The 26,841-nt window shown below is 47.0% G+C and overlaps 1 protein-coding gene across 1 annotated transcript in view; it reads right to left on the reverse strand.

The window, feature by feature from the left end:
• The window catches only part of Iqgap1 (IQ motif containing GTPase activating protein 1), a 95,362-nt gene that overhangs the window by 25,132 nt on the left and 43,389 nt on the right, over positions 1–26,841 (reverse strand). Inside the window, exons 7-25 of the mRNA XM_055623055.1 lie at positions 26,237–26,350; positions 25,533–25,711; positions 23,941–24,025; positions 20,738–20,901; positions 19,788–19,872; positions 16,778–16,941; positions 16,435–16,595; positions 15,869–15,993; positions 13,842–14,005; positions 8,964–9,054; positions 8,630–8,797; positions 7,879–8,021; positions 5,090–5,260; positions 4,260–4,343; positions 4,096–4,167; positions 3,933–4,002; positions 3,363–3,571; positions 1,348–1,503; positions 659–822 (exon numbers count right to left, since the gene is read on the reverse strand). Coding sequence (XP_055479030.1) covers positions 659–822; positions 1,348–1,503; positions 3,363–3,571; positions 3,933–4,002; positions 4,096–4,167; positions 4,260–4,343; positions 5,090–5,260; positions 7,879–8,021; positions 8,630–8,797; positions 8,964–9,054; positions 13,842–14,005; positions 15,869–15,993; positions 16,435–16,595; positions 16,778–16,941; positions 19,788–19,872; positions 20,738–20,901; positions 23,941–24,025; positions 25,533–25,711; positions 26,237–26,350 — 2,569 coding nt within the window. The remainder of the gene's footprint in view (positions 1–658; positions 823–1,347; positions 1,504–3,362; positions 3,572–3,932; positions 4,003–4,095; positions 4,168–4,259; positions 4,344–5,089; positions 5,261–7,878; positions 8,022–8,629; positions 8,798–8,963; positions 9,055–13,841; positions 14,006–15,868; positions 15,994–16,434; positions 16,596–16,777; positions 16,942–19,787; positions 19,873–20,737; positions 20,902–23,940; positions 24,026–25,532; positions 25,712–26,236; positions 26,351–26,841) is intronic.

Raw genomic sequence — 26,841 nt, forward strand, 5'->3', positions numbered from 1 at the left:
TTACAGGTGAGGATACCATGCCTGGCTCTTTCTTTCTTTTAAAAATTATGTGTAATCTGGGCGCAGTGGCGCATGCCTGTAATCTCAGCACTTTCGGAGGCAGAAGCAAGTGGATCTCTGAGAGTTCAAGGCCAACCTGCTCTACAAAGTGAGTCCAAGATATGCAAAGCTACAAAGAAAAAACTGTCTCAAAAAAAAAAAAAAAAAAAAAAAAAAAACAAAAACCAATTTAATAATAACAGTAATAATAGCAATAATAATAATAATAATAAGACCCTGGGTGTAAAAACCTGTTTTGGGCATTAACCTCTAGAATGTTGGGATCTCAGGAGGGTACCACCATGCTAGGCAGTTACCAACACTTTATAGTAGCTCTTTCGAAAGTGGATACTTTTTTCTAAGTTTATTTAATTATTATGCACGCCAGAAGGGACACCAGATCTCATTCTAGACGGCTGTGAGCCACCATGTGGTTGCTGGGAATGGAACTCAGGCCCTTTGGAAGAGCAGCCGGTGCTCTTAACCTCTGAGCCAGCTCTCCAGCCCACGTGGAGACCTCTAAAGAGAGTATTTCTCACAAAGTGGAACGGAGGAAAGGCAGAGGTCGTCTAAACCATGAGCACCTCCAGTGACGCGCCTACCCAGCCCCCGTCCGTACTTGATCTCCTCCTGGAGTGCGGTCTTGAAGAGTCGGAGCAGCAGGTATTCCTCTCGCTGGTTGGATGCGTAGTTGTACAGTGTGAAGATGACAGAGTCCATGAACTTGGTAGACTTGTTCTGAGGCATCTGAAAGATCAGCTTGGCCAGATATGTAGGGTTGGTCTGAAATAAAATCCACAGATCAGAAACTTCTACATAATACACGGGCTGTTTTTTTGTTTGTTTGTTTTGTTTTTTTTAATTCATGCTTTTTTAAAATAATTTTTTGAAATTATAATTCTGTCATTTCCCGCCTACCCATCCCTCCCCACAATCCCTCCTATATACCCACCCTTGCTCTCTCAAACTTATGGCCTCTTTTTCTTTAATTGTTGATATATTAAATACATTTTCAGGGCTGCTAGTTGGTACTGGATACCCAGTTGGTGAGAAGACTGTTTCTCCTGCTGTCAGCTTCTTTAGCCGCCTGTAGTTCTTTGTCTAGGTTTGAGGCCTCCTGAACTTTCCCTCCTAAGTTCATGCTTTGTAAAACTACAAGGATTGCAATATACAGAAGGAAAACAAGACAGCCCTTCACATATCCCTCAGTGGAAACCAGGTAAGACTTCCCAAGGGATCTCTGGGCAGGTTTCCCCACAGTAAGTAAATCAAGCAGGCTTTACACAGCCGGTCCCAGGAGCCACTTACTTGCAACAAATAGAACAGATGCTGATAGGCCTCCAGCTTCTCCCTCTTCTCCTTGCTCAAAGCCTTGAGACCTCCCTTCTGCTTGTTTATCATCATCATATCAGACAGCTGTTCCTTATTCTTTTTGGTAAGTTTTTTACTATGGGAAACCACATCCTAGAAATAAAAAAAAAAAAAAAAAACAAAACAACTCACTGTGATCAAAAGGCTTCCAGAGCAGAAACATGGGGCGCTGTGAAAAAGCACTTCTGCGCCTGTATAACTGCATGGGCCACACCGGCCAATCCCCGCTACACAACACTTTTTATGCTGTTTCCCATATCTCAATCTACTACTGCCACCTTGGTGCAAACAAATCCAAGCAGGGATTTTTCTCCATGAGGGGTCAGAAGGGAAATTGTCCATGCAATCAGGAAACCAATTTCTAGGAATTGATCTTAAAATCATGACTCTTTTTTTTTAAAAATAGGATCTCATGTACCCCATGCTGGCCTTCTCTGTGGCTAAAGATGACCTTGAACGTCTGATCTTTTAGCTTCCATTTCCCAAGTGCAAGAATTAAAGACTCGCACCACCATGCTTAGTTTATGCAATCTGTGAAGTAAAACCCAGGGCTTCAAGTATGCCACTGACTAAGACAGATCCTAGCCTTTAAGAACATGTCTTAAACCAGGAGTGGTGGTGCGTACTTTTAATCCCAGCACTTAGGGAGGCAGAGTCAGGTAGATCACTGTGAGTTCAAGGCCAGCCTGGTGAGTCCAGCAGAGCCAAGGCTACACAGAGAAACCCTGTCTTGAAAAACAAAAACAAAGAGAGTATGTCTGAAGGGGTAGAGCTACAGCTCAGGAGCAGAGCGCCTGCCCAGCATGCTTAATACTCTGGGTTTGGTTCTAGTATCACAATAAACAGACAAACATGTAAACAGTTAAGCTTTTTAGCTGTTTATTGTGGCATTTGCCTGTAATCCTAGTAACTCAAGAGGTCGAGGCAAAAAATTACAAGGTTGTCCAACTTATCAAGACATTGTCACAAAATACAATTTACAAAAAGCTAGGTAGGAGGCAATTTGGATATGTAGCTCAGCCTACCTTGTTGAAGCCTTGGTTCAATTTTCCATACTATCTAAAACGAATAAACAAATGAACAACCAGAAGTCTGTTGAGGGCTTGAGAGATGGCTCAGTGGTTAAGAGCCCTAGCTGGTCTTTACCAGAGGACCCAGATTGTATTCCTAACACCTATACGGCAGCTTACAACCTTCTGTGATTACACTTCCAGGTGATCTGACACCTTCTTGGACACTAGGCATGCATGTGGTACACAGATATATAAGCAGGCAAAACATATACATATATATATATATATATAGCCACACATATAAAATAATTCCTAAATTGGGGGGGGGGGGTTAAAGAGACAGCTCGGTAGGTAATGGCACTTGCTGCCAAGCCTGGCAACTGGAGTTTGAGCCCCAGGTCCCAACATGTTAAGAGGAAACAAGGTGCGACTTGTCCTCTGACCTTCACATATACCCAAACATATTAAATAATAAAGAAATAGCCTAAACTCTAAAATGCCTAAAGTTTAAAACCCTAAAGGACAAAATGATCCAAAATATAATTCTGGAACAAAGTCAGCTAGGACAGTGTCACCACTGCAGTCCTAGCTATGCGGAAGATGGCAGGATGGTCCCGGAGCTTAGCAGTTTCACAGAGACCTTGTCCTAAAACACACAGGTCTTCAGTATAGTTGGACATTGATTGGGATGTTGCTTATAATAATAATATAGAAAAAAACCTCACATGGACACCAGAGGGACAAATGAAGTGATTCACTGAATCAAAACATAGAGATAGTGTAAGCAAGCACAAACCAAGAGCACCAAATGATAGTGGGTGGAGTCAGAAGAGGATGAGCTCAGGAGAAAGTCAGCCTCCATGCTCTCTGCTAGGAGGAGGGAGGCAGGCCCTCGAGCAGCACAGCGCACTCATGCTGGCCGCGGACACCAGGCCACACCTGCAACGTGATCTTGTTCTTCACCAGCAGTCCGATTTTGATATCCATGAGATTGAGGTCATTCTCCAGCTGCTGGTTGGAACGGATGAGAGTGATGACCTCCTCTCGCATCTTCATAAGATCAAGTTCCTCCTGAAAGTCCTGATCACTTTGGTCCAGGAGGTGGACAAACTTCCGGACCACAATCATAGGCGGATCCTCAGCATTGACTGACAAAGAAAATATGAATCAGACAAAGATCCAAGTTCCCAGAAAACACTTGAGTCTGAGGGAGGAGGATCAGTCCTGTTGTAAAGCTCTAGTGACAATGAGACATTAATACTCGGGTCTGAGAGGCGTTAAGACAACCACAAGTGCAGTTCCTCAGTAGTGTTATTGCTGTGTTACCACGGGGCTGCACGGGCAAGCAGCAAGACATCGAGCCATGTGTTAGCAGAGCGGCTTCATCCCAAGCGGCACCCTTCCCCCAAGCCTTGCCTTCAGAACAACCAAAGAGATCCGTGGAGTGTGCCCAGGACCTGAGGGCTCCCAAGCACTGCCTCAACTCTTCACTGAGCCACGGTTACTCACTGAGGGTCTTGTAGTCATCACGAGCTTTGTTTGCGCGAATGAAAGCCTGGATTTTGATAATGTCATTTATCTGAGGGACAAAGAGGAGATCCCTTTACTCATTTGTACACCATGTACACAGAGGAAGGTACCGGACTAGCCTGCTGGACCTAAGGACACTTACGTGGTCTCGGAAATACTGCAGGCGATCTCTATAGCGCTTTCTAGCTTGGTGCATCCTGGCAAGGGACTGGATCTGTGAAACAGGGAGCCGGGCAGTTAGAGGAGGCCTTTCTCAACATGTTAACCCTCCAGGCCACGTGGACGAAGCCTGCTGGGCCACCATACCTTCACAACTTCATCTTTATGGGAGTGCAGGTAAGCCAGCCGGTCTTGATATGCCTTCTTCTGCTTGTATCCCCTCCACTGAGACTAAAAGCACCAGAGAGCACACGGCATTATTGTCACAGAATCAGTGCAAGTTTTAAAAACCCTCAGATTGCTATTCTCTAAGCAGTTTCCCGGTGACGCTGTAGGAAGAAGCGCCTCTCCACCAGGTAGACCATACCTCTACCCGGAGATCACAACAGCCACGTTCTACTTCCCCGACACCAGGAGAACACTGCACATGGTTCTATTTGGGGCTTTGGTACTGGCGGACCCAACCTATGGCTTTGTGCACACTCCGCATGTCCTCTAGCACCAAGCTACATCTCCAGCCCGCACTTGTCACCATCTTAAAATGCAGTCACACCTGTTCACTTATTTGTTATCCTTACAGTTATCAGATGAGAGAGAAACACATTCATATACCCATTTCACAGATAAGGAAACTTAAGAGACCCACAATGTCTAACATCAAAGGAGCCAAAATTCCTAATTCCATTTTTCCTGTTACTCCCACTGAAGCACTCTTGTTTTCTTCATTGTGACGATAATACCATCACTATTATTTCTGTAGAGTGCAAGTACTGTCTACAGACACAGTGAAAGCAAACATGAAATCGTGCTCCCTAATGCCTCTTGCCACCAAAGCACAGCGATTATAGTGTAACCAACAGGAGGTGACCATCCAAAGATGAGAAACAGAGGTCACAAGATACACACTTACACCTTCAATTTTATAGTGTGACAGTTTACTCCTCCTGTTCTAGAGGCCTGCCCGCTGTGTGAAGTACCTGAATGCAGGTGATGGCAGGAATCTGTTTCTTCAGAAAGTTCATGCGGGATCGGAATTCCTGTCGGACGAGGTAGCCGCGGCAGCAGGCTTGCAGCTTGGTGATCAAGCCTTCGTTGGCCAGCCAGAGCTGCTCTCGGTTATAGGCAGCAGTCACGCCAGAGATGGAGCCCTGAGAAAGCACTCGGTCACATTCAGGGACAGACGATAGGCACCAAACATCACCCAGAGCGCACAAGCTGGTTTCACCCCGCTCCCAATCTACCCAATCTTGAGTGGGCTTTTGCTCAGCAGCCTAGAGCATTTTGGACTGTTACTACGGTGATGGGCAACAGGAAAACTTTCAAAGAGAAGAAGAAAAGAATCAGATTTCGTTTTAGGAGAACAGCGCTGTTGGGACAATAGCTGAAGAGAAGGAGCTGTGTTAAGTGTGCCACCCTTCACCTCCACATCCACTTATTTTTGTTTTTGAGACCAGGTCTTAGTATGTAGCCTGAGCTCGCCTTTAACTCTTATCATCTTGCTTCAAACTCCCAAGTACTGGGCTTACAGGTGCACCGGAGGACACGCCCAAAGGCACACACTTGCGTGCCCGCACAGATGTGTGCGTGCACAGGAAAAGAAGTTTGAAGTGAGTATGAATGAGATGAATTAGAATGCTACTGTTGTGAGCCCAGGAAGAGGTTCCTGGGCTTGAATGAGGCCGCAGCTGTGAGAACGTTTAAGAACATCCATTTATCTGACTACCTACCAATATGCCCTCCCTCTTTCCTTAGTATTAGTAACGTTTTTTTCTGGCCCCTGGCATGCACACCAAAATCACAGTGTGCTGCGTGCTTTGGGAAAGCTCACAGAGAGAGCTGAGCGCATGCCCTGCTGCTCACCCTAGGGAGGTTCTAAGAGCAAGAGAGCAGGAAAACCGAAGGCTCCGAGAACTCTGAGGTCATGGGGCCACCACATCTTCCCTGAATGGTGGAGGGCCAGAATTACCTTCTGGAAGAGGGACAAAACCCCTTAAGCCCTAGTTTCAGTTTCTGTTCTTCTGTGTGTCTATTTAGGATGGCAGTGTCTGAGGTATCGGGTTTCTATATGGAAGGAGGATGGTGCCGAAGAGCAAAGATACGGAGGCACAGCCCAACCACAGCACACAGGTGAGAGCAGGAGGCTTGGATGAGATCACGGTTGTGTTAGCACTTAATGCCTTACAGTGTCCTCTCTAATCACTACCATGCCTGTAAGGAGAGGAAGGAAGTGATGGAGAGCCAGTGGCCAAGCCAGGCAGAAGCAGAGACACGGCAGCAAGAGAAATGCTGGAAGGGCACCAGAAGCAGAAGATCTGGAGAAAACTGCAGGGAGGTTCTGCAGAGACTTCCTAAGGCATCTGGCAACTCAAACAAAGGCTGTTCCTGGATCCTAAAGAAAGCATTTTCACGAAAGATGCCACACGACAAGCTACTCTGTTGGGAGCTGAGAGTATGGCAACAGGGTGAACTGGGGCAGACTAACTCTTAAGACAGAGTCTGAATTTAAGTTAGGTCAAATCAGAGAAATCCTATGAACTTTGCCTTTTTTTTTAAAGACATGGTCTCTCTGTCCCCCTGGCTGTTCTAGAGCTCACTTTGTAGGCCTCAAACCCACAGACTTCCGCCTGCTTCTGCCTCCAGAGAGCTGGGATTGAAGGCGCGCCATCGCCACCGTGGTTGGCTGCTTTTCTAACTTGTTCTGGGTAAGGAAGAGATGCTCTGCATGGGGGCCGATGCCTATAAGCGCAGTCCTTAGAGCAGCAGCAGCACTGCTAGGAACTAGTGAGAAACGAGGACTCCAGGCTCTGCCTTTCACCCACACCCGGCACTTTAAATTCAGACTAGTATAATAAAGGAAATATGAGGAGTCAAGACTTGCAGGAAGCAGAAAGGATGGTAACAGACGTGAGGCAATGGCATGCCAGTGAGCTTTGGAAAGGAACGGTGTCTCTCCTAGGGCAGACAGTGAAGGATCAAGTGATATCCAGCACGATGCGCAGAGGGGTATGGGAGGTGCCATCCCACTTCCCCGACTTCTAGGAGTAAGGGATTAGGACTTCTAGGAGTAAGGGATTAGGCCGTGTGCCACAAATAAGGGAACATCACTCCCTCGAACATCACTCCCTCGTGACAGTTCTTACACCCACATGCAAAGTGCTGCCTAAGCCTGGCTGTGCCTAAAGAGGGTGGGGAGATGCTCCAAGGTGAGAATCACTAGCTGCAGCCTCCAGTCCTCAGCGCTGACTGGTCCCCACCTGAGTCACTGTGGCCTCTTCAGCTGCACCTGCCAGTGAGCAGCATGTGTATCTTTCCTCCCCCGTCCTGGTTTTTCCACCCTCAGTGACTTTCCTCACTCTAGGCTTTCCATCCCGAACATTCTTTCCTCTTTACTCAGCTGTTAAAAGTGTCACTCAGGCTGCCTTCCCCCGGGCCAGAATTAAACTTTGCCCTAACGTTTCCATGACAGCACCATGCTAGAGCCTCGGACCCTGCCTATACTCACTGGCTCTGTTCTGGGCCTAATGTCTCCAACCTGAGTTTTCTCTAATAACCACACACTGAAGCTCACTGGATTCTACAATTCAGGTGTTTTCAAGTTTAGACTTCCTTACCTCCCACACCATGAAACATGATTCCTCCAAAATAGTTCCTCACACAGCCTACCTCTGAGCCCGGGACTCTGACTGCAAGTGTCGCTCCTCTGAACCAATGCTGGCCCTGAAGCCCCTTCTCTCAGATCCTTCTTATGTGGAGAGAGGTGACCTACCTGGATCTCCTCCCGAGAAAGCTGGACAGAATTCTGCGCGAAATCCGGGGGCTCATCCCATCCTCCCGCTTGCGTCTCCAGATTGTGGTAGTAGTGGTACCCGCCTTTCACCCAGTGCTTCACCCACTTGCTGCTGTTGTCTCCTGGCAGGAAACAGAGGGTCACGGAGTCACACTCCCAAACAGATACAGCCAACACCAGATTCCTCTAGTCTGCTCTGAGAACGTATACATGTCCCAAAAACCTGCTGCTTGGATCTGCCAGGAGAAGGGCATCTCCTGTGCCCACTAAACCTTGGCTAAGTAGTATCTAACTTATGTCATGTATGTTGTGTTATACAAAGGGAATGCCGAGGAGGTCCCATCACAAAACCGGCCACACTAATCTTTTCTTTCAAAGCCTCTAGGACCTGAAGTCGGAACTGCAGGTTCTGAAAAGATGGGCCACTCAGCACTGCAGTTCAGAAATGAGAAAGCCACAAAACTCTTTCTGCTATGAACCTCTTTCAGCTGTCCACAGGCTCAGATAGTCCGAGCTACTGGCATCCTGGCAATGGCAAACAGCCAAGTATCTCCATCCTTTGTACACACTCATAAAATTAGTGTAGTTAACACAGTTGTCTGCAAAGAGCACCTGAATACTGTCCGTCCACACTAAAGTATCTTCCCCTACATTTTCCCTTTCTTCTACTTCTGTGTCCTCATATGCTCGAGTGCTTAGCTCTTGATGTAAATACTTCCCCATAAGCTACCTGCTGCTAGTCTTTTCTTCTTGGCTTCAGCAAGGTCACTCTGGTATGTTTCACCGCATTCGGGGATGACTCCATATAAGCCAACATCCGGAGAACGAAGGGCACTCAGGGTTCTGCCAACATCACCACTGTCTACAGCTTCATTGATGGCAAAGATTCCCAAGGCAACTGTCTCGGAGGAGAATGATTAAGGTAGCGGTTTAGAAGGTGTCTACATTCACATATGACTTCACCCAACCATACCCACCATTCTCCTACCCACCAGACCAGAGGCACCTTGTCACTCTCACCCGCCACCCAAACATAAACAGGCAACAGATGCATGGCTACATACACCGCTGTGCTTCTTGAGTGTCTTTGTTGGACTGCCAGATTCCACCTTGAATTTCATCCAACCATAGCACAGCTGACTCATCCTGGGTTTCCTATGGATGAGAAAAAGCAAAGCAATAATCAAGCCATGATGTCAGGTTATATGTGATGAGGGCCGCCTGGGACTCAGCTATGGAAGCAGCAGCTCCACATGTGAGCTGTGGATTAACTGAATGGAAAAAGCCAGGCATCAAAAAAACCTGCCCTAAGCTAAACAGGAAGTGGCCTTGATGCAAGCAAAGGATGAATGAAGACAAAGCAAACAGTTCAGTAGAGGGAGCAGGAACAGGCACACTGGGAAGAGATCCAGGGACTTGTACAATTATGACAAGGGCCAGAGCAAGTATATTAATACACTAAGTCTAGAAAGCATCTTTGCCCTTGACACACAGACGTGGCTCAAATTCTCCACTGTGATGATGCTTTCAAGACCATCCTGTCTTATTTTAGCCAGATCCCTTTAATCCTCATATTTAAAACCTGGAGTTACCTTACTACAGGTGTCATCAGATCATAGGCTAAACCTTTCTGTTTTTAGGGTTGCTTTTGAAGTTGTTACTGTTGTTTTAGTTTCTTTGTTGTTATTGGTTCCCCCCTGCCCTTTTCTTTTGAGAAAGGGTCTCTCTACATAGCCCTGGATGTCATAGAACTCACTATGTAGACGAGGCTGTCCTCAAACTCACAGAGATCCATTTACTTCTTCCTCCCAAGTGCTGGGGATTAAAGGTGTGTGCCACCATGCCCTGCTTAAACCTTTCATTTAGAGGCATTATAATAAATAATGATGAGATAGCCAAGAAAACCCATGCAGTCTGACTTGCCTATTGGTGACACAGGTGATGGATTAGAAGTGGCTTGTCTCTTTCTTGCTACAATTTAATTTTCTGAGCTAACATAGAAAGGGTTTCAATATGGCACCTTAATGCATGTTATTTTATTTTATTCATCCCTTCTTGCTGGCCTATCTCACCTCAAATATTCCCTCTTTCTGCGTTCATGTTACATACACTGAAGATGGAGAATGCCACACACAATCCCCTGAGTCCTCAAGTAAGTAATGAAAATGCTAACCATCAATTTGGGGCGGGGGGTGGGGGTGGGGTGGTGAAGCCACAATGAGCTCTAGCCACAGGGTGTGAGTACAAAAGCTGAGAGGTCAATAGTGACAGGGCAGATGGTCCAAGTCTGCAAGAGAAGACTGCAAACCCTATCAAGGCAGGAGCAGTTTCATGGGTTAGAAGCCAGCCATCGCTGGTTCACGGCTGATCTTACACAATCCCAAGCAGAATCAGCTCTCAAGCAGAGCTGGGAGGCTGAACACAGCCTTCCCTGAAGGGAGAGAGACTGAAAGAATTCTGATGACTCACAGTCCCAACTTCCTGCCCTGTGCAGGCTAAAACAAAGAGAACATAATCCCCGGAGAATCAAGCAATGGAGCCAAGGTATAAAAGGCAAGAGAAAGAGTAGAAATTGGTATGTCAGGATATGCTAGCACCGGCTACTAGTGGCTTACATGCAAACACGTGTGCAGATGGGAAGACCATTTAAAAAGTCACTCATGTAAATAAAACTAAGATGATTCCCCGAGCCACATCTCAGCATTCAGACTCTACTACCGGGGGACTGGTAATTCATTTTTGGTTAAGTGCTCCAAAGGCACCAGTTTCAAGTAAAGAAAGAAAGAAACAGCACCAATGAAAATGGCAGACTAGGGACCTCTGAGTAAACACTCCTCATCACCTTTTCTAAACAGAGGAGAAGAACTAAAGACTTGCAACAATCAGAGCTGGCACCAAGGCATGTCTCACTGAGAGTGTGCGCTTGGTGGCTCACTAGAGTGAGCTTTGCACTACTTATTCACACAGCCCATTTGATGTTCCCCGGGAGGTCACTCGTGCTTTGGCATGACCAGGGGCTTATCCAGCTGTTTCGAATCACTGATGGTGGGGTGATAGATAACAGTCTGAACAACAACAACACTAACTGAAAAACAGAAAGCCAATCTGGAGGACCGATATTTAAAGAAAGCTGTGAAAATGTGACATATTTGTGGGATGAGACTCAAGAAGGCCATACGTAAGACATGTGGGCATGATGGGGCTCTTCTAACAGTGACTGTGAGAGTCCCACAAGTCTGTGAATACAGTGGAAACACGACACACGTTTTTAAAAGATGAGTTACGTGGTATACAAATTATAGTCCAATAAAAGCATTGTAAAGCAAACATGGTGTTCTCTTTTAAAGCTGTAAACCCTCACTCACCTCAGGACGCCCAGAGGGTGTGACCAAGTGGGGAGTGAAAGCTGCACAGCTGTAAAGTGCCCATGGGGCGGGAAGCACAGTGGGCACAAAGGGCCCTCAGCAGGGTGGGGAGGCTGCACTGCTTCCAGGGATTCAAGGAAAGCTGTCTGATTGTGAGCAAATCACTAGCTGATTAGGGAGATTTCCATGCATGTACATGACAAAGACTTCACAGAATTCAGGATGTCACTGAGCAGCTGCATACACCTGCAAACTCAGGAAACTGACGCAAGATCCCACCTCAGCAAAATCAAAAACCCTCAAACAAGTGATGTATGAGACAGCAGAATCTGATTTCTGGAGTTAACCACCTTATCATGAGAATGTTTGGTTGTCAAACCAAACAGCAACAACAAAATGTAAGGCCTGCAGAGACCGGACAGCACAGACACAAAACCCACAAGATAGCAGAAGCCACCCCTGAAAATCCTCAAGCTTGAGCTTGTAGACAAAGGCTCAGCTCAGCTGTTTCATACAAGCTAAAGAGCCACTGGGGTCCCATCTAGAACTAAAGCATGAGAACATTACCAAACAGCATCAACAAAGAGAAGCCACATTCTTAAGCACACCAAAACCCAGGTGCCAGAATGGAAAAGAGATATAAACCGTGGACTTAATTGCAGATTCGAGAGTGTAGAAAGGTAATAAAAAAAAAAAAAAGTCAGCTTGAAGAAAGGTCCATTCCAATGCTCTAATCAGAAAATTAACAAGAGAATGAAGGCAAAGCGTGAGATGTGAACTCTGCTGGGTTCCCTGAAAGGGAGGATTACTTGCCAGAAACAATCAAAGGATACACCAGGACAAAATAAGGGCCCAGGAGACAGTTTCTCTGGCAAGTTCTGTTTAAAGGATTTCCTAGCCCATTAGAAACTTCTCTAATTCCCATGATCACCACATACACAAAGACACCACTAACAGAACTACATATTAAATGTTTTATGTAGGGTTTTGATTGTTTATTATTATTATTATTTTGGTTTTTTGAGGTAGGGTTTTCTGTGTAGTTTTGGCTGTCCTGGACTCACTTTATAGCCCAGGCTGGCCTCGAACTCATGATGTAGCTGTAGATAACCATGAATCCTGTTCTGCTTCAACCCCATCCAGAGCTGGGATTCAAGCATGTGCCACCACGCCCAGCTACAGACTAAATTTAAGTTACCATCTTGTGCTTGTTAAATTTAGAATTTGATGATAACTATTTTTAAAAACTATTCCCTAGAAGGATTGTAGGACTTGGAAGCTAAAGAATGCCTAAAAACAAAAAACAAAAAACAAAAACAAACAAACAAAAAAAACCAATTCTATCCAAAGTGCAGTGTGCCCACTTGGCCTGGGAGATTCCACAAGGCTCCCTGTAGCTCTCCCTTTCTCCTATTCTTGACGAACTTTGCAAAGTTATTCCACAACAAAATGAAAAGCTTCAAACTCCACTCCCTGGCTACAACTTGGATAAACAAGGATAAATGAGTCACAAGAGTCAATATATCATACGATTCTATTTATAGGAAGTGTTCTGAATTCAAAATCCAAAGAACAGGAGATGGATGGTGGCACAGGGCTGGGAGAGACCGAGCGATGAGGGACCGCTAACAGATACAAGATTTCTTCTGTGGATGATGAAAATAGCCTAAAAGTGCTGTGAAAGGTTCATAATTCTATGATTACATTAGAAACCACTTTTAAAATGTTGAGTTATATGGAATGTGGATTATATTTTAGTAAAAGTATTGTAAAGCAAAGGTTAAGGTATGCTCCACTGAAGTTTTTTGGTTTTGCTTGTTTAAGACGTTGGGGAGCAGATACACGGCTTCATGCACGGTAGGCAAGCACTCCACCACTGAGCTGCATCTCCTACATGCATGTACATTCACCAAAAGACATATCAGGATTCTCAGAGGACCATTCAGTAAGTCAGGAAGTAGGAATCCTGAGCTCCCAGAAACGATCACACAGCAGGATGGGACACAACGATGGTGGTGTGGGCGGCTGTCGCGAGCATGTTGGACAAAGGAGGCCTGGTACAGAAGTAAGTATACCGATGCACTTAAATGCAGGGCCAGCCGCGGCGTCTGAAACTGCGACAGCGGGGACCACCAAATGGGGAGTGGGCGGGTGCAGACGGGAGACATGAGTGAGAGTCTGCGGTGCTGACAACTCTTGCTGTATAATCTGAGTGTCAATCACACAGGTACATTCACTTCTCAGAGTTTATACAACCAAATACCTCTTTTGTGACTCGTTGTTTTCAGGACCTTTTATTCCAATTAATCAAACAGTATCAGCAAGCATAAGGGGGGGGGGGGTGGGCGCGAGAGCCAATCAAAACTAAGCATAAAAATGCCATGAAGAAACCCGCCACTTTGGAAGCGAATTAAGAACACTGAATTTAATTTAAAAAGAAATTTTGCTGAAAAGAGGAAGGTGTAAAATGCCATGAGTTCCCAGGAGGTGGAGCACTTGATGAAACAAGGGTGACATGGCCCTGCCCACCGCTGTTCCCAGAGCCTGGCTGCTGCAGGTCCGAACAATGCTGCTCACCTGCGCCTTCTCTCTCTTTGCTCTGATGAGTGTGTCTTGGTAGTGCTGGGCTACTTCTGCAAGGACGCCCTCAAGCTTAGCTGCAGGAATCTGCAGTGCCTGCAAGGTCTTCCCAGCATCCCCTTCATCCAGGGCTTCATTAATTAAACCAATGGCCAAAATTCCTAAGTACACAGAAAAAAAAGGTGATTTTTTTTTTTAAGTTAAGAAATTTAGGGAAAAAAAACAATCCTAAAGTCTCAGCCACTCAGTAAGTTGACATAAGAGTTAAATTCACCTGAGAGTAATCACGATTCAAACTACAATTAAAAAGCACTGCATTTCAAAAATAATTTAGTTTTTATTTCATCTAAACTCTCTCATCCTATCCATCCCTACAAGAAACTCAGGTTCTTTTGTTTCATTTTTAATGTACCAACTTAACAGTTTGCTTTTTGTTTCAGTCTCACTGCAAAGCTCAGGCAGGGCACATAACCCCTGCCCGGGCCTCCTGAGTCCTGAGATTATAAAAGCCAGGCCACCACAGGCCGAGGACATGCTGAGCGTCCATTAAACTGGCTTCCCAGCTTTCGGGAACATTCATGGGCAACCCAAATCATTCATCATTTTGACTGAATGAAACAGGAGGCTTGGGGACCTCCTCCTCCCTAGGATTACACAACAAATGAGAGTCAGGCTGAAGATCTGGCCCAGGATTTCCCATTCCGGGCCAGTCTCGTCCCACAAATCAGTTGAGTGTTTCTCACAGGAAATACAAATTAAAACTGGCAACACCCACTCAGGCAGCCCGGCTGCTTTGGGGAGGACTCCACCGTGTGCTTCGGCGGTTGGCTGGTCTCTGCCCCTGGTTTCTGGGAGGAAGCCTGCAGTAGCCTCCAAAGCAGAGCACCTGTCATTTATGGCAGTACCTCCCACCACAGCTGAAGGTGTGCCCACAGAGACATCCTATGGTGGACCTAAGGACAGTGTCAGGCAGGGCTGACCATGCTTGAAGTCAGACCACCCAATCAGTTCTGAACGTTCAATGCTCAGGTGGGCGACCCTGGCCAGTGACGTGAGCAGACAGAGGACGACACCCCAAGGTCACAGCAGCTTTGCATTCAGAACCTTCCCAGGCACAGTCCCTGGCCCTCTACAATCAAACTGTAAACCGAGTCCAGCGTGACTCTGAGCTCTATGACCCGTTCTAGCAAACCATTAATCCTGAGATAGCAGGAGGAACCCTCAACTTTGTAGCTAATTGTTCAGAAGAGAGGCCTCGCTTCAACTTGCATGTCTGATGCCTGCCCAGAAAGCGTCTTGTGGAGGACTATGTCTTCAACCTACATTTGATGACACAATTCAGGCAGTTTTTGTTAGAACTACCTGTTATATGCTATGTAGTTTTTATAACTATCTCTTATAGCTATAACAGAGCTTGTTCAATTCACCTTCCCGCAAAATCATTTGTTTATTTTTTTGTTCTGTGTGGCCCTGGCTGTACTGGAACTCACTCTGTAGACCAACCTGGCCTTGAACTCAGAGATCCGCCTGACTCTGCCTCCTGAGTGCTGGAATTAAAGGCATTCACCACCACTATCAAGACAAAAATGTATTTACTAGACACAAAGCCAGTAATAATAATTGTCTGGCATACCCAATCATAGTTTTATATAATTATACATATGTGTATTTCATTCAAAATCCCTTGGAGGAGTGGTATTTAGAACCAGCTCTTGTGGAGTATGAACGTGTTTGTGTGTGTCTGGGTCTGTGCCGGTGGACGGTACAGATGTGTGGACATACATTCAGAGGTCAGAGGCTGACCTCAGGTCTTTACCCTAAGGCTGGTTGGTTGATGAGCTCCCAGGAGCCTGTCTCTGCTCTGACCCTCTCCTCCCCAGTACGGAGGTCACAGATGTACACCGCCACACGAGTTTTTACACGGGTGCTGGGGATCTGAACTTACACCTCCAGGCTTGTGGGGCAGGCAGCTCGCTAGAGCATCTTAACAGTAACGCTCTCTGAGGGGTACGGTGGTTACTCACGCTCATGTTCCTCGTGCACCACCAGGTTCACGTGGTCCACACAGGCTTGGATGTCGTTCCATGTGATGAATTCATTATTCTCCGCATGTGCCTGAGCTTTCAGCTTCATCAACTCATCGAGATACCTGTCCCAGCCCAAAATAAAAAGCATGGAGAAAAAAAGAAACCATCAGAATGATTATTCAAGGAGCAAAGGTCTATAGATTACAGGAAGTGTTTCATGTAAGTTTCTGGGACTGCAGAGAAGTAGCCCTAAAATGTATACACACAAGGAAATCACTGAGTCTCCGAGTTCTGGGAGACTTTAGAACTTTAGAAGCAAGGGACTCATCCAAAGACAGACAAGAGGGCCAAGCTGGAGGCTGAGGACAGCCATAGAGGCCTCACTTTATTAAGTGTGAGGCCCAGCTTCCACACCCAGCACCAACAAAGCAAAATGGTGTCTGTGGCATACTGACAGTACATTATGAAGACATAGAGCTGGGAATGAAAATGGATGTGTAGACACAAGAAAACAGAGATAACCGCCATGCAATGGACCCAAGGCACATGCTGTGGGCGCCCACCTTTGGCAGTTCTCTTCCTCGATGTTGGTAAGGCCCGTGACTGAGCTGCTCAGCTGCTTCCACACTGTGTTCATGTCTCCCGACTCCAGCGCCCTGTTGATGAGGGCCACGGAGGACAGCATCTCCACAGCAACGGTGAGTTCAGGGTGGATGAGGCTATGCTGTGCAGGAGGGGCAGGGGAGAAATCGTGAGGAAGGACGCTCCCCAACACCAAGGGAATGAGAAGTTCCACATGGAAACCAAGTTTCTGGAAAAAGCTTCTACTCAAACACACGGAGACAATGGTATTAAATTCACTTCCACCCATTCTGCTCCCAAACAGAACAGGCTCAGTTAGCTTACTTCTGGGCTCTGTTGCTGCAGAGTGGCCAGCTCCTTCTGATACAGATCAGCGGCAAACGGATACACCTGGGGCAGCTGGGCTTCGGGATTCATTAGCTCCAAAACCGTCTTCTCGGCGACGCCCTTCTGGATTGCCGAATTGATGGCTGCCACTGCTGCCAACCCTGTAGGAAAGCAGGTCAACGGCAGGGGGCTTAGAGGCCTGTGCACAAACAGTGTCTTTTCTTGGTTTGGTTCTGAGAGGGGGTCCCCCTCTGTGCCCCTGGCTGTCCTGGAACTTACATAGACCAGGCTGGACTCGAACTCACAGAGATCCACCTGCCCCTGGCTCCCAAGTGCTGGGATTAAAGGTGTGTGCCACCATGGCTGACTGCTTTTAGAAAAGACATGTATGCACATGCATGTATGTATATGTACTGCATGTGTGCTTTGTGTCAATGGAGACCAGATGTGGGTATCGGATCCCCCAGGACTGGAGTGACAATAAGTTACAGTGAGCCTGTAGACTGCCATGGAGTGCTGGGGGCAAAACCTGGTCCTCTACAGAGCAAGTGCTTCAACCCCTGGGGCTGCAGCACCATACACCAACCCCCACAACCTGCTTTCAATGTTTTGTGGAATATGTGTGTTCGCATGTCCACGTGTGGGTAGATGCACGCGGCAGGACACGTGTGGAGGCCTTAGGCTGATGTTCAGTGCTGATGATCGCTCTCCATCTTATTAAGTCTGCTAGTTTCAGGCTAGTCTGGCTAGCAATCCTGCCTACTGTGCACTGGGATCACAAGGCAGCTGTCGTGCCCACTGGGCTCTATATACAGAGCCTGAGGATCAGAATCCTGTTCCTCACATTGCTGGGATTATAGGTATGGGCCACCAAGTCTGGCTAAAAGGTACCAATTTTTTTTTTTTTTTTTTTTTGGTCTGTTTGTGTTTTGAGACAGGGCTTTTCTATGTAGCCTCAGCTGTCCTAGAACTCCATCTGTAGGCCAGACTGGCCTTGAACTCACAGAGACGCACCTGCCTCTGCCTCCGGAGTGCTGGAATCAAAGGTGTGAGCTACCACTGCCCGGCTATGGAGGTACCAATTTTTATAGTTCCATTCTGTACCTATAGCATCAGTCATGGCGCTTGAAGCTGAACTCATCTCTGAAAACCCACCACACCTCACTGAAGATGGTAGTGGCCGTGCTGTAGTGGGGGTGGGGCACAGGGGCAGCCCAGGGGCACGGCCTCCCAATCAGAGCAGAGAAGGCTCCAGCCGGGCAGGGGTAGACCAGGCCCACGGTTGAGCCCACACTGAATGCAGAAAGCCAAAGAATGGCTTTACTGTGAGTACAAGCTGCAGAGGCTATGGCGGTGGACACAGGCATCTTGCTGGTGTGACTGAGCTGAAGAGGAGCCAGGCCCCCACATTTTAGGTCACCTACCATAAGGACCCTTGTTTGTCTGATTCTGAGCCTGAGTGGACTGTAGCCATGAGCAAGGATCCACCTCTAGTGTGTGTAAGCGGGCCCGCAGCAGCATGGGAGGTATGCAGTCCAGCTGGCAGCCCATCAGGCCAGAAGCTTGTGCCAGGGGGTTGTCACCCAGTATGTCTCGGGCAAGAGACTCAGCTACCTGGAACCTAATTGTCAGCTGGATTAGGCCGGGCTGGCACTGTCTGCACCATGACTGAGGGGCTGCTTTAGGAGGCCAAGGTGACCCCATGGGCCAGGGAGAATGGGCACTGGCTCACGTGTTTACATGTCTTCATACAGCGCCTGGGTTTCCTGTAGGCTGATTCTGCTGTCCATGCCACACGAACTGAGGACCCCATGCCAATAGCCACCCTGCCTGGCTGTCTACTGAGCTATTGGCTTGTGCCCCTGCCACACTTTATATGAGAGCTTTCTCAGTTTGCAGTCAATGTGCTAGACCATGCCAACCATACGGCACTCACACAGCGGGCCAAGTCCGGGAAAATACCCTGCCCCACTGCTGGGAGCAGTTCCTCCTGTCTTCCTGTTCCTCATCCCCACCCCAAGCTTTGAAAACTAGTTCATTCGAGGGCTGTCCGCACTTCTGGATCCCTAGAGCATTTGTCCTCTGTGCACGGCTGACTCCAGCCCCCGCAGGCCAGGCCCACAGCCTCCTTTTCCAGTGCTGCTCCCTGAATCGCCCAAATCTCCAGCTGAGGAAGGCCACTCCTGTCCTGAACTGCATCTTTTGTTCTCCTGCATGCCTCCTCCACAATGAGGGATAAAACCTGGTGCTTCCAGTGCCTGACCTGGGAACAAAATACAGCCCAGGAAAGGAGCTGCAGGCTCAGCATGCTGCGGGGAGGGAGCACCGTTATCGTGCTTACTTACCCATGGCTGACAGGGGAGGCAGGGCCAGGGTCTGTCATCAATCACTTCACAGCCTACACCTCTGCCCTCCCTCCCCTGGGTCCCCTGACATGTGTTTGTTCTTAGTACCTCAATAAAACCCAGCCTGGGTCTAGAAGACAGAGTCCATTCCCTTTTCACCCCTATCGTCTGCACTTTCATCACTGTGCTAACACTGCACGAGCTAAAACAGTTCTTTCTTCCCCAGAAGCCTTCTAATGAGGCTGCCCTTCAAAGCTTCCCAACAGCGTCTCATACTCGGCCCAAAACAATACAAGAGTTCACAGTAGTCACTGCTCTAAACTCACCTTTCCCCAATAGCACTGTCTGTCCCTACTCCTATTCTCCTTGCTGCTACAATCAGGAGTATTCTCTCCTCTGTTTCATAGTCCAAAACTTACTGCCCTTAAAGTGTTGACTTCTTTCCGAGCTACCCACAAAGAGTTTATTAACCACAGTACATCTGCCTGGACTCTAGTTTGTTTCCAAAACTAGAAGAATCTTACTGCTACCAAAGGACTTGGCTTTTTATCATGACTAGTAGGCTCAGGTGCCAAGTGACAGAACTTTAGATCCTTTGGTGACATAAAGCCACAACCTCCCTCCCCCTGAACATCCCGTGGCCTGGAAGGAGGGGCTCTTACGTCGCTGGTATTGCTGGGCAGCACTGTTGGCAGCGTCCACTCCGGCCTGGACCTCCTCCTTCTGCAGGGGGTCAGTCTGGCCACTCTAAGGAAAGCAAAGGATACTGATGAGATGATTGTTCACGAGTAGGCCCGTAGGCCTCTAGACCTGAAAGTCCTCTTAACAGCAGTCACAAGGGACAGAGAGCCAGTGATGGAAGTGACGGCTCCGGCTTCATGCAGCCACACTGACTAGAGACAAAAGCCCTTGCCAAATCTAGGATAGAGCTGCTATCTGTATCCCAGTATATTTGTGTGTGAGAGTGTAAGTGTGTGTGTGTGTGTGTGTGTGTGTGTGTGTGCGCGCGCCTGTAAAGCCCTGAAATGTTCTATGAATAAATATTTATGGACTCACAAGGGCATTAATGTGGCTTATGACAACTAATGTATTCTGGGAATTTGTAAAATGTACACTTGTCTTTATTTAGATGAAAATAGAGAAGACTTTCCTATTTGTTTATTCCTCAGGGGAAAGGCTACAAGTCTAACCCCACATGAGCCATCTTTGAAACAGCTGAAGTATTCTCCAATGTCAGCCAGAGGAAATGTGGGTTTTCTTTTTTTTAAAGTAGAATTTCCTGAAGTACGAATAAAAAAACTTCAGGTTTTCCTACAAAGACTTTCCCTAGAGGGAGGAAAATCCCACTCCAGTGGGTAATGGAGAGAGGAGGCATCATGTACTTTAAAAGAGGATTCACGGCTCTCAAAGTGAAATGGGGATTTAGAGAGCGTGTACTCTAGTTGAGACTAAATACACCATCAGCCTACGCTATACAAAGAAAATAGTTGTATTAAAAGAAGAGCATGGAAATGCCCGGGGGACAGCATGCAATTGATGACCAGACACCTGGGGGGGCACCCCGGAACCAAGTGGACCAGGCAGCCCACAGTCCCCCACTTGGCATGCGTACCTGTCTCTTCTGCTGTTGGTCACTTTGGAGCTGCTTCAAGTACCAGTCGCTGTTCTGGGTCTGCAGCCCTCGAAGGCCCAGAGCCGGTGACTGCAGAGCCTTGAGCAGGGCCAGCGCACAGCCCTGCTCTAAGGCCAGATTGATGTTGGCCAGGGCAGAATGTGCTGAGGAGAAAGCAAAGGCGTAAAACCAACCTGACAACATCACAACAATTCAGTCTCAGTGCTACCATGGCTCAGAAGCTCAAGATTCTGGAGTCAGAGAACCTGAAAGCCATTAAGCAGGGTGTCCAAGCAGACCGTTCCTCAGTCTATAGGCTCCTACCACATCCCAGGCCGACTTAGAAGCTTCCAGCTGTGCATACCTTGGCGCCACGGTGAGCCCACCAAACCCAACCCATACAGTGCCTACAATCCTCAATGTCTTTTCCAATGATGCTTCCAAACTGTGAAATACAAACAGAACAAAGGTTCTTCCGTGGCAATTTACAGCTTTGGACAATTTTGTTTAAAAAAAAAAAAAAAACCTTTAAGTCTCTGGGGTTCACACTGAATTCATCCAACTTCCCTACGCTTGTCACTAAGAGCCTTAATTCCTCCAACCGCTTCCTCCACAGCATTTGAATTTGTGAGCCTGCACTGTATAGTTGATGTCAACCTGACACAAGTGGAGTCATCTGAAGAGAAGGAACTTCCACTGAGAAAAATGCCCATAAGCTCAGGCTGTAGGGCATCTTCTCAATTAGTGATTGATATGGGAGGGCCTGGTCCTTTGTAGGTGGTGCCTCCTTTGGCTGGTGGTTCTGGGTTCTATTAAAAAAAAAAAAAAAAAAAGCAGCCAGAGCCGCCTGGGCAATGGTTATGCATGCTTTTAGTGCATGCCTTTAATCCCACCACTCAGGACACAGAAGCAGGTGGATCTCTCAGTTTGAAGCTAGCTCGTCTACAGAGTGAGTTTCAGGACAGCCAAGGTTACACAGAGAAACCCTGTTGAAAAACAAAACAAAGGGGGCTGGAGAGATGGCTCAAAGGTTAAGAGCACTGGCTGCTCTTCCAGAGGTCCTGAGTTCAATTCCCAGCAACCACATAGTGGCTCACAACCATCTATAATGAGATCTGGTGCCTTCTTCTGATATGAAAGCATATATGCAGATATTGTATACATAATAAGTAAATAAATAAATTTAAAAAAAGAAAAAAAAAAGCAAAACAAAAAACTCCCTCTTTGGGCTGGGGGTGTGGGCTGGGGGTGTGGGCTGGGGGTGTGGGCTGGGGGTGTAGCTCAGCGGCAGCAAGCAGCAGCTGTTTACACTCTACTAGCCTCCAACAACTCCACCAATCTCAGATGCTGACTGGGAAAGCCGGCTTTCTACGCGAGTATACGCTCAGGCCAATCACCGCTGCGCTCATTCAAAATCTTGTGGATCTTATGAAGCTAAGCAATTCTTTGGAGCCCTACTGGTCCCATTTTCAGTCCAAAGACTTCAGAGTGGAAAAGAACAGGGCTGTCTCCTGCTGAAAAGAGCTTCACACAGAAAAGACCACAGAATGGGACTTAGTTGCCAGCTCTTTTGTGGGTCCCTCAGTGAAGCAAGGAGACAGAAAATCTAGACACAACATTCCCAAAGGTCTTCAAGATGGCCTTCATGTTGTTCCCCCAACAAAAATCCCTCATACTCATGGCATTTTTGCAGCAGTAGAGGGATAGAAAAGAAACAAAACAATGTAGTCAACAGGCAGGCTTTCTCTAAACACCCTCTTGACGGTCTCAGCGTAGCTACCTACAAGAGCCTCTACTCCGAGATGCTTTGCCTGCAAGTCTAAACTCATCACTTAAATATGCAGATTAACACTTACCGGCATCCCATTGCAAAGATGGTCAAGTTTAGATGAGGCATCACTGTGGATGCACCATACGGCGTGACAGACGATGGGATGCTGCAATTAATGTGTCCAAATGACACACATCTCACCAAGCCTCACCTGACACACCGATGCCAGGGGGACCGCAGCTTAGCGGCAGAAGCTGCACTGAGCATGCAAAGGCCCTGGGTTCTATACCCAGCAGAGAAAAGGAGAGGGGGAAGGGGGGAACAAGCAGGAAGCGAGAGAACAAGAGAGCAAACCTCAGGCTGGAACATTTTAGAGTAGACTCTTCCTAAGTCATGAACTGAATCGAGTGCACTGGGGAGAAAGGCAGACAACTGGGTCCCTAGAGAGGGCTGCATTCGTCGGACTCTGCATAAGGGCTCTCCCAGGGTAGCATGCTGCACTGGCTGGCAAGCTGCCGTGACCCAGTGCAGGTTCTTCAGAAGAAGAGGGACGCAATGAGATGACAGTCCAGAGAAACTATTCTCAAAAGTGTGTGCTGCGCGTGCTCACAGAAATCAATATAGAAAATAGAAGCCCATTTTCAAGTCAGTGTACAGTTTTTGTTACATTTTTGTGTTTAGTGGGAGGGGCACGTGTTGGAGCTGGTTCTCTCCTTCCATCATGTGGGTCTTTTTTTTTTTTAATATATTTTTTATTTATTATGTATACACTGGCTGCCTGCATGGCAGAAGAGGGTATCAGTTCTCATTATAGATGGTTGTGAGCCACCATGTGGGTGCTGGGAATTGAACTCAGGACCTCTGGAAAAAACAGCCAGGGCTCTTAACCTCTGAGCCATCTCTCCAGCCCCATCATGTGGATCTTAAGTGGAAACTGAACTCAGGTCATCAGACTTGCCAGCAAATGTCTTTACTTGCTGAGCCATCTTGCCAGTCCCAATTTTTTTTTTTTTTTTTGTAAAATATTATTTTCACATTTATTTATTTATTTGTGTGCATGCGTGTGAGTGACTGTGACACGGTGTGAGTCCCGGGGATCACACTCATCAGGCTTGGCAACAGGCACCTTTTACTTGCTGAGGCTTCTTACTGGCCCTATCTCAAAAAAGAGGTGGGGGGGAGAGAGAGAGTATAATCTTTATGTTTGTAGCACAGAGTAAAAGAACATAAAGCTGTAGCCAAAAAGACCATCCCAGAAGCTATCTATATGGGTACATGAATGAAGACCTGCCAGAGGATACTAGAAACAGGCACAGGAATACAGATTATAGGAAGCAGGCTCTCAAACGACCTGCTGATGGCTTAAGCCACACCCTAACTGAGCAGATCTGCTCTCCTGCGCCCTTAGGTTTCTGACTGGGGCCATACTTACTATTGACCTTGTTTACATTCCCTTGAATTTCAGCTTGAGTGAGCAGCTCCTCATACACGTCCCTTTCTCTGTCAGAATTTTCTGTCTGAGGATGAGTAAAAGGGAAGAGATGAGCCCAGGCCTCCGAAGAGCCCAGAGAAGGGGGAAGTATGTGTGCGCTTCCCCCAACACCAGGACAAAACCAAGAACAAGTCTAGGTATGCAGTTCAGATCCTCCAGAAGTGACAAAGTCTCATGACTACACCTAAAAGCACAAGGCCCAGGTCCACTTGTTACAAACAGCAAGGGGTTCCTGCAGAGCTGGGCTAGGAAGCAAGTGAGGAAGCACCCTGCCTGGGGGCAGTGGGCTGAGCCCACATCCTTGCCCAGAGCACAGGGCTTGTGCAGAAGCCTTCCCGCCTGCCTGCAAGCCTTTCTAGCACTCACTCTGGGGCTTAAAATCCCTGCTCCATAACAGAGAGACATAAGAAAACATATGCACAGACCTCTCCAAAAACCAAGACATTTCAGTCACTGACTCCAAGAGCTAAAGGTGTGTGGAGTCTTGCTCGTTTATTACTGCGTGCGGGGATGATGGAGGGGTGGGCGCAGCGTGTGCACGTGGCAGTCAGAGGACAACTCTGTAGAGCTGGCTCTCTGCTTTCACCTGTACCGTGGATTCTAATGGCTGAAGTCGGGTCCTCAGGCTTCTGTGGATTACCTGCTGTGGATTACCTGCTGAGCCATCTCGCCAAGCCTTTGTTTTTGTTTTGAAACAGAGTCTCACTAGGAATCCCTGGCTGGCCTGGATCTCACTATGCAGACCAGAGCTGGGCTCTAACTCACAGAAGTCCATCTGCCTCTGCCTCCCCAGTGCTGGGATCAATGGCATGCACCACAGCTTTTTTATTTTGACACAGTCTCATCTGTGGTTCAGGCTGGCTACAATCATAACAGAACCATTCGGCTAACATTCACATACTTACAACAATACTGAATATAAATTTCATCCCAGAGACCCTAATGGAGAAGGGCCATAACAATAGTTGGAGATCATCTTTCAAAAGAAAATTATCCAAACTGACCTTAAGTGGCCACATAAAGCATGAAATGGAACACACACACACACACACACCCCAAAAAAAGTCAAGACCAGAAGACTATGCAGTTCCATTTAATGGGAAATTCTAAAAAAGGTAAAATGCAGTGATAAAGAAAACAGACTTGAGTTAGGTGGGTAGCACACTCCTTTAACCTCAGTACTGAGGAGGCAGAGGCAGGCAGACTTTCTGAATTCAAGGCTGGCCTGGTCTACACAATAAGTTTAAGGACAGCCATGGCTACACAAAGAAACCCTGTCTCGAAAAAATAAAAAAGGAAAAACAGGCTGGTAGCTGCCTGGAGTCAGATGGGAAAGTGGAGTGATGGCAGATGAGCAGGAGCTCTTGGCAGGGACAGTTAATAAGTGCATACAGATCTACCAAAACTCAACTGCACACAGAAAATGGGCAAACTGTACTGCACATAAATGACATCTCAACAAATGGCTTTAAGATGCAGATTTACCAAACATGGAAGAACACAGTCAATTAAAAAGATGTTGCATTTTTTACCCTGTTTTTAGCATTTGTCATCTTGTCCTGCTTGGCCTGGTAGAGGACATCCTGGTAGGTGGAAGCCAGGACTTCTTCCAGATTGACCAGCATGGCATTGGGGTTTTTCAGGGCTGTAAACGTGTCGGCTGGAACTCTGTGGTCAATAGCTTCATTGATAGCAATAACAGCAGCATGTACTGAAAAACAAACAAGATCAAGACACAGCACACTGAGACTATAGGTGGTAATGGGTGCACACTATACAGACAGACCAGTATTACAAGCAGCCATTACAGACAAAGCCTCCTTTCCCGGAGAACAGCAGGGCTGGAGGAACAGCCTGGCCCTCCACCTGCCATCTCTCTCTTTGCACTGAGCAGGCAGTTACACCTGGGAGCCACTGAATTTTCAGCTCATGCTGCATATTCATAATATAACTCTGCCAAGTATATTTGCTCTGGAAAAATGTTCACCCCTAATTATGTAGTAAACAACACAAAAATAAATCCCCAAAAGGCACCAAAATTCAGGGCTCTCTTTCTAAATGTCTTTAACAAAAATCGATAATCTATTTCCAAACAACCACAGCATAGCCTAGAGCACAGTCTCCAACTATCTATAGATCAAAACTTGCTAGCAAAGCTGCTCATGCCTGAGACCCCAGCACAGCACTGGCCACTGTGAGTAAAGCCTCTTTCAGCCCAGAAAAGCTCCCTTCTTACGCGCAGCTTCGTCCACTGAGAGTTCATTAGCCAGGATGCCCCCAATCTTGCTGAAAGCTGGCATCTGGATCCCATACTTCTCTAGCTCGATCTTCATGTTGTTGATTTCTTCTTCTGCAGAAAAGAATGAAGACCCAGATAAGCAAGTTTTTATAACTCAGGAGGATCAGTTCTTCAACTGAATAAAATAGCCTCTGCCTTTAATTAATGAAGAATGAAAGCACTTAGCACAGTACCTGCCAGATAGCATGTCATCAATAAACATCCGCTCACTAGCACCAAACTTAACTAGAAGACAGGAAGGCCCAGTGGACATAGTTTTTAAGAACTGCTTCTTACAGCATTCCTTACAGTAATCTCTGGATGAACAGCAGCTTTACAGGGAACTCAATGACTGAGTCCCAGCCCTTTACTTCAGTCTGTATAATCCAAATCACTAGCTGCTACTCAATTTCCCTTTTAAGGCAGAAAGCCAAATGATCAAGCAAGCTTTGACCTTTTCCCCGAGTCTAGTGAATGAGCTTCCTGGAAGGAAAAATATTATAGATAAAAGCTTTACTACCAATTTTATTTTTGGTTGTGAGCTTAGCCTTTAACGGCTGAGC

The sequence above is a fragment of the Psammomys obesus genome, unplaced genomic scaffold (genome assembly GCF_907164565.1).
Source record: "Psammomys obesus unplaced genomic scaffold, mPsaObe1.curated_primary_1811, whole genome shotgun sequence".
In the NCBI taxonomy this organism is placed as follows: Eukaryota; Metazoa; Chordata; class Mammalia; order Rodentia; family Muridae; genus Psammomys; species Psammomys obesus.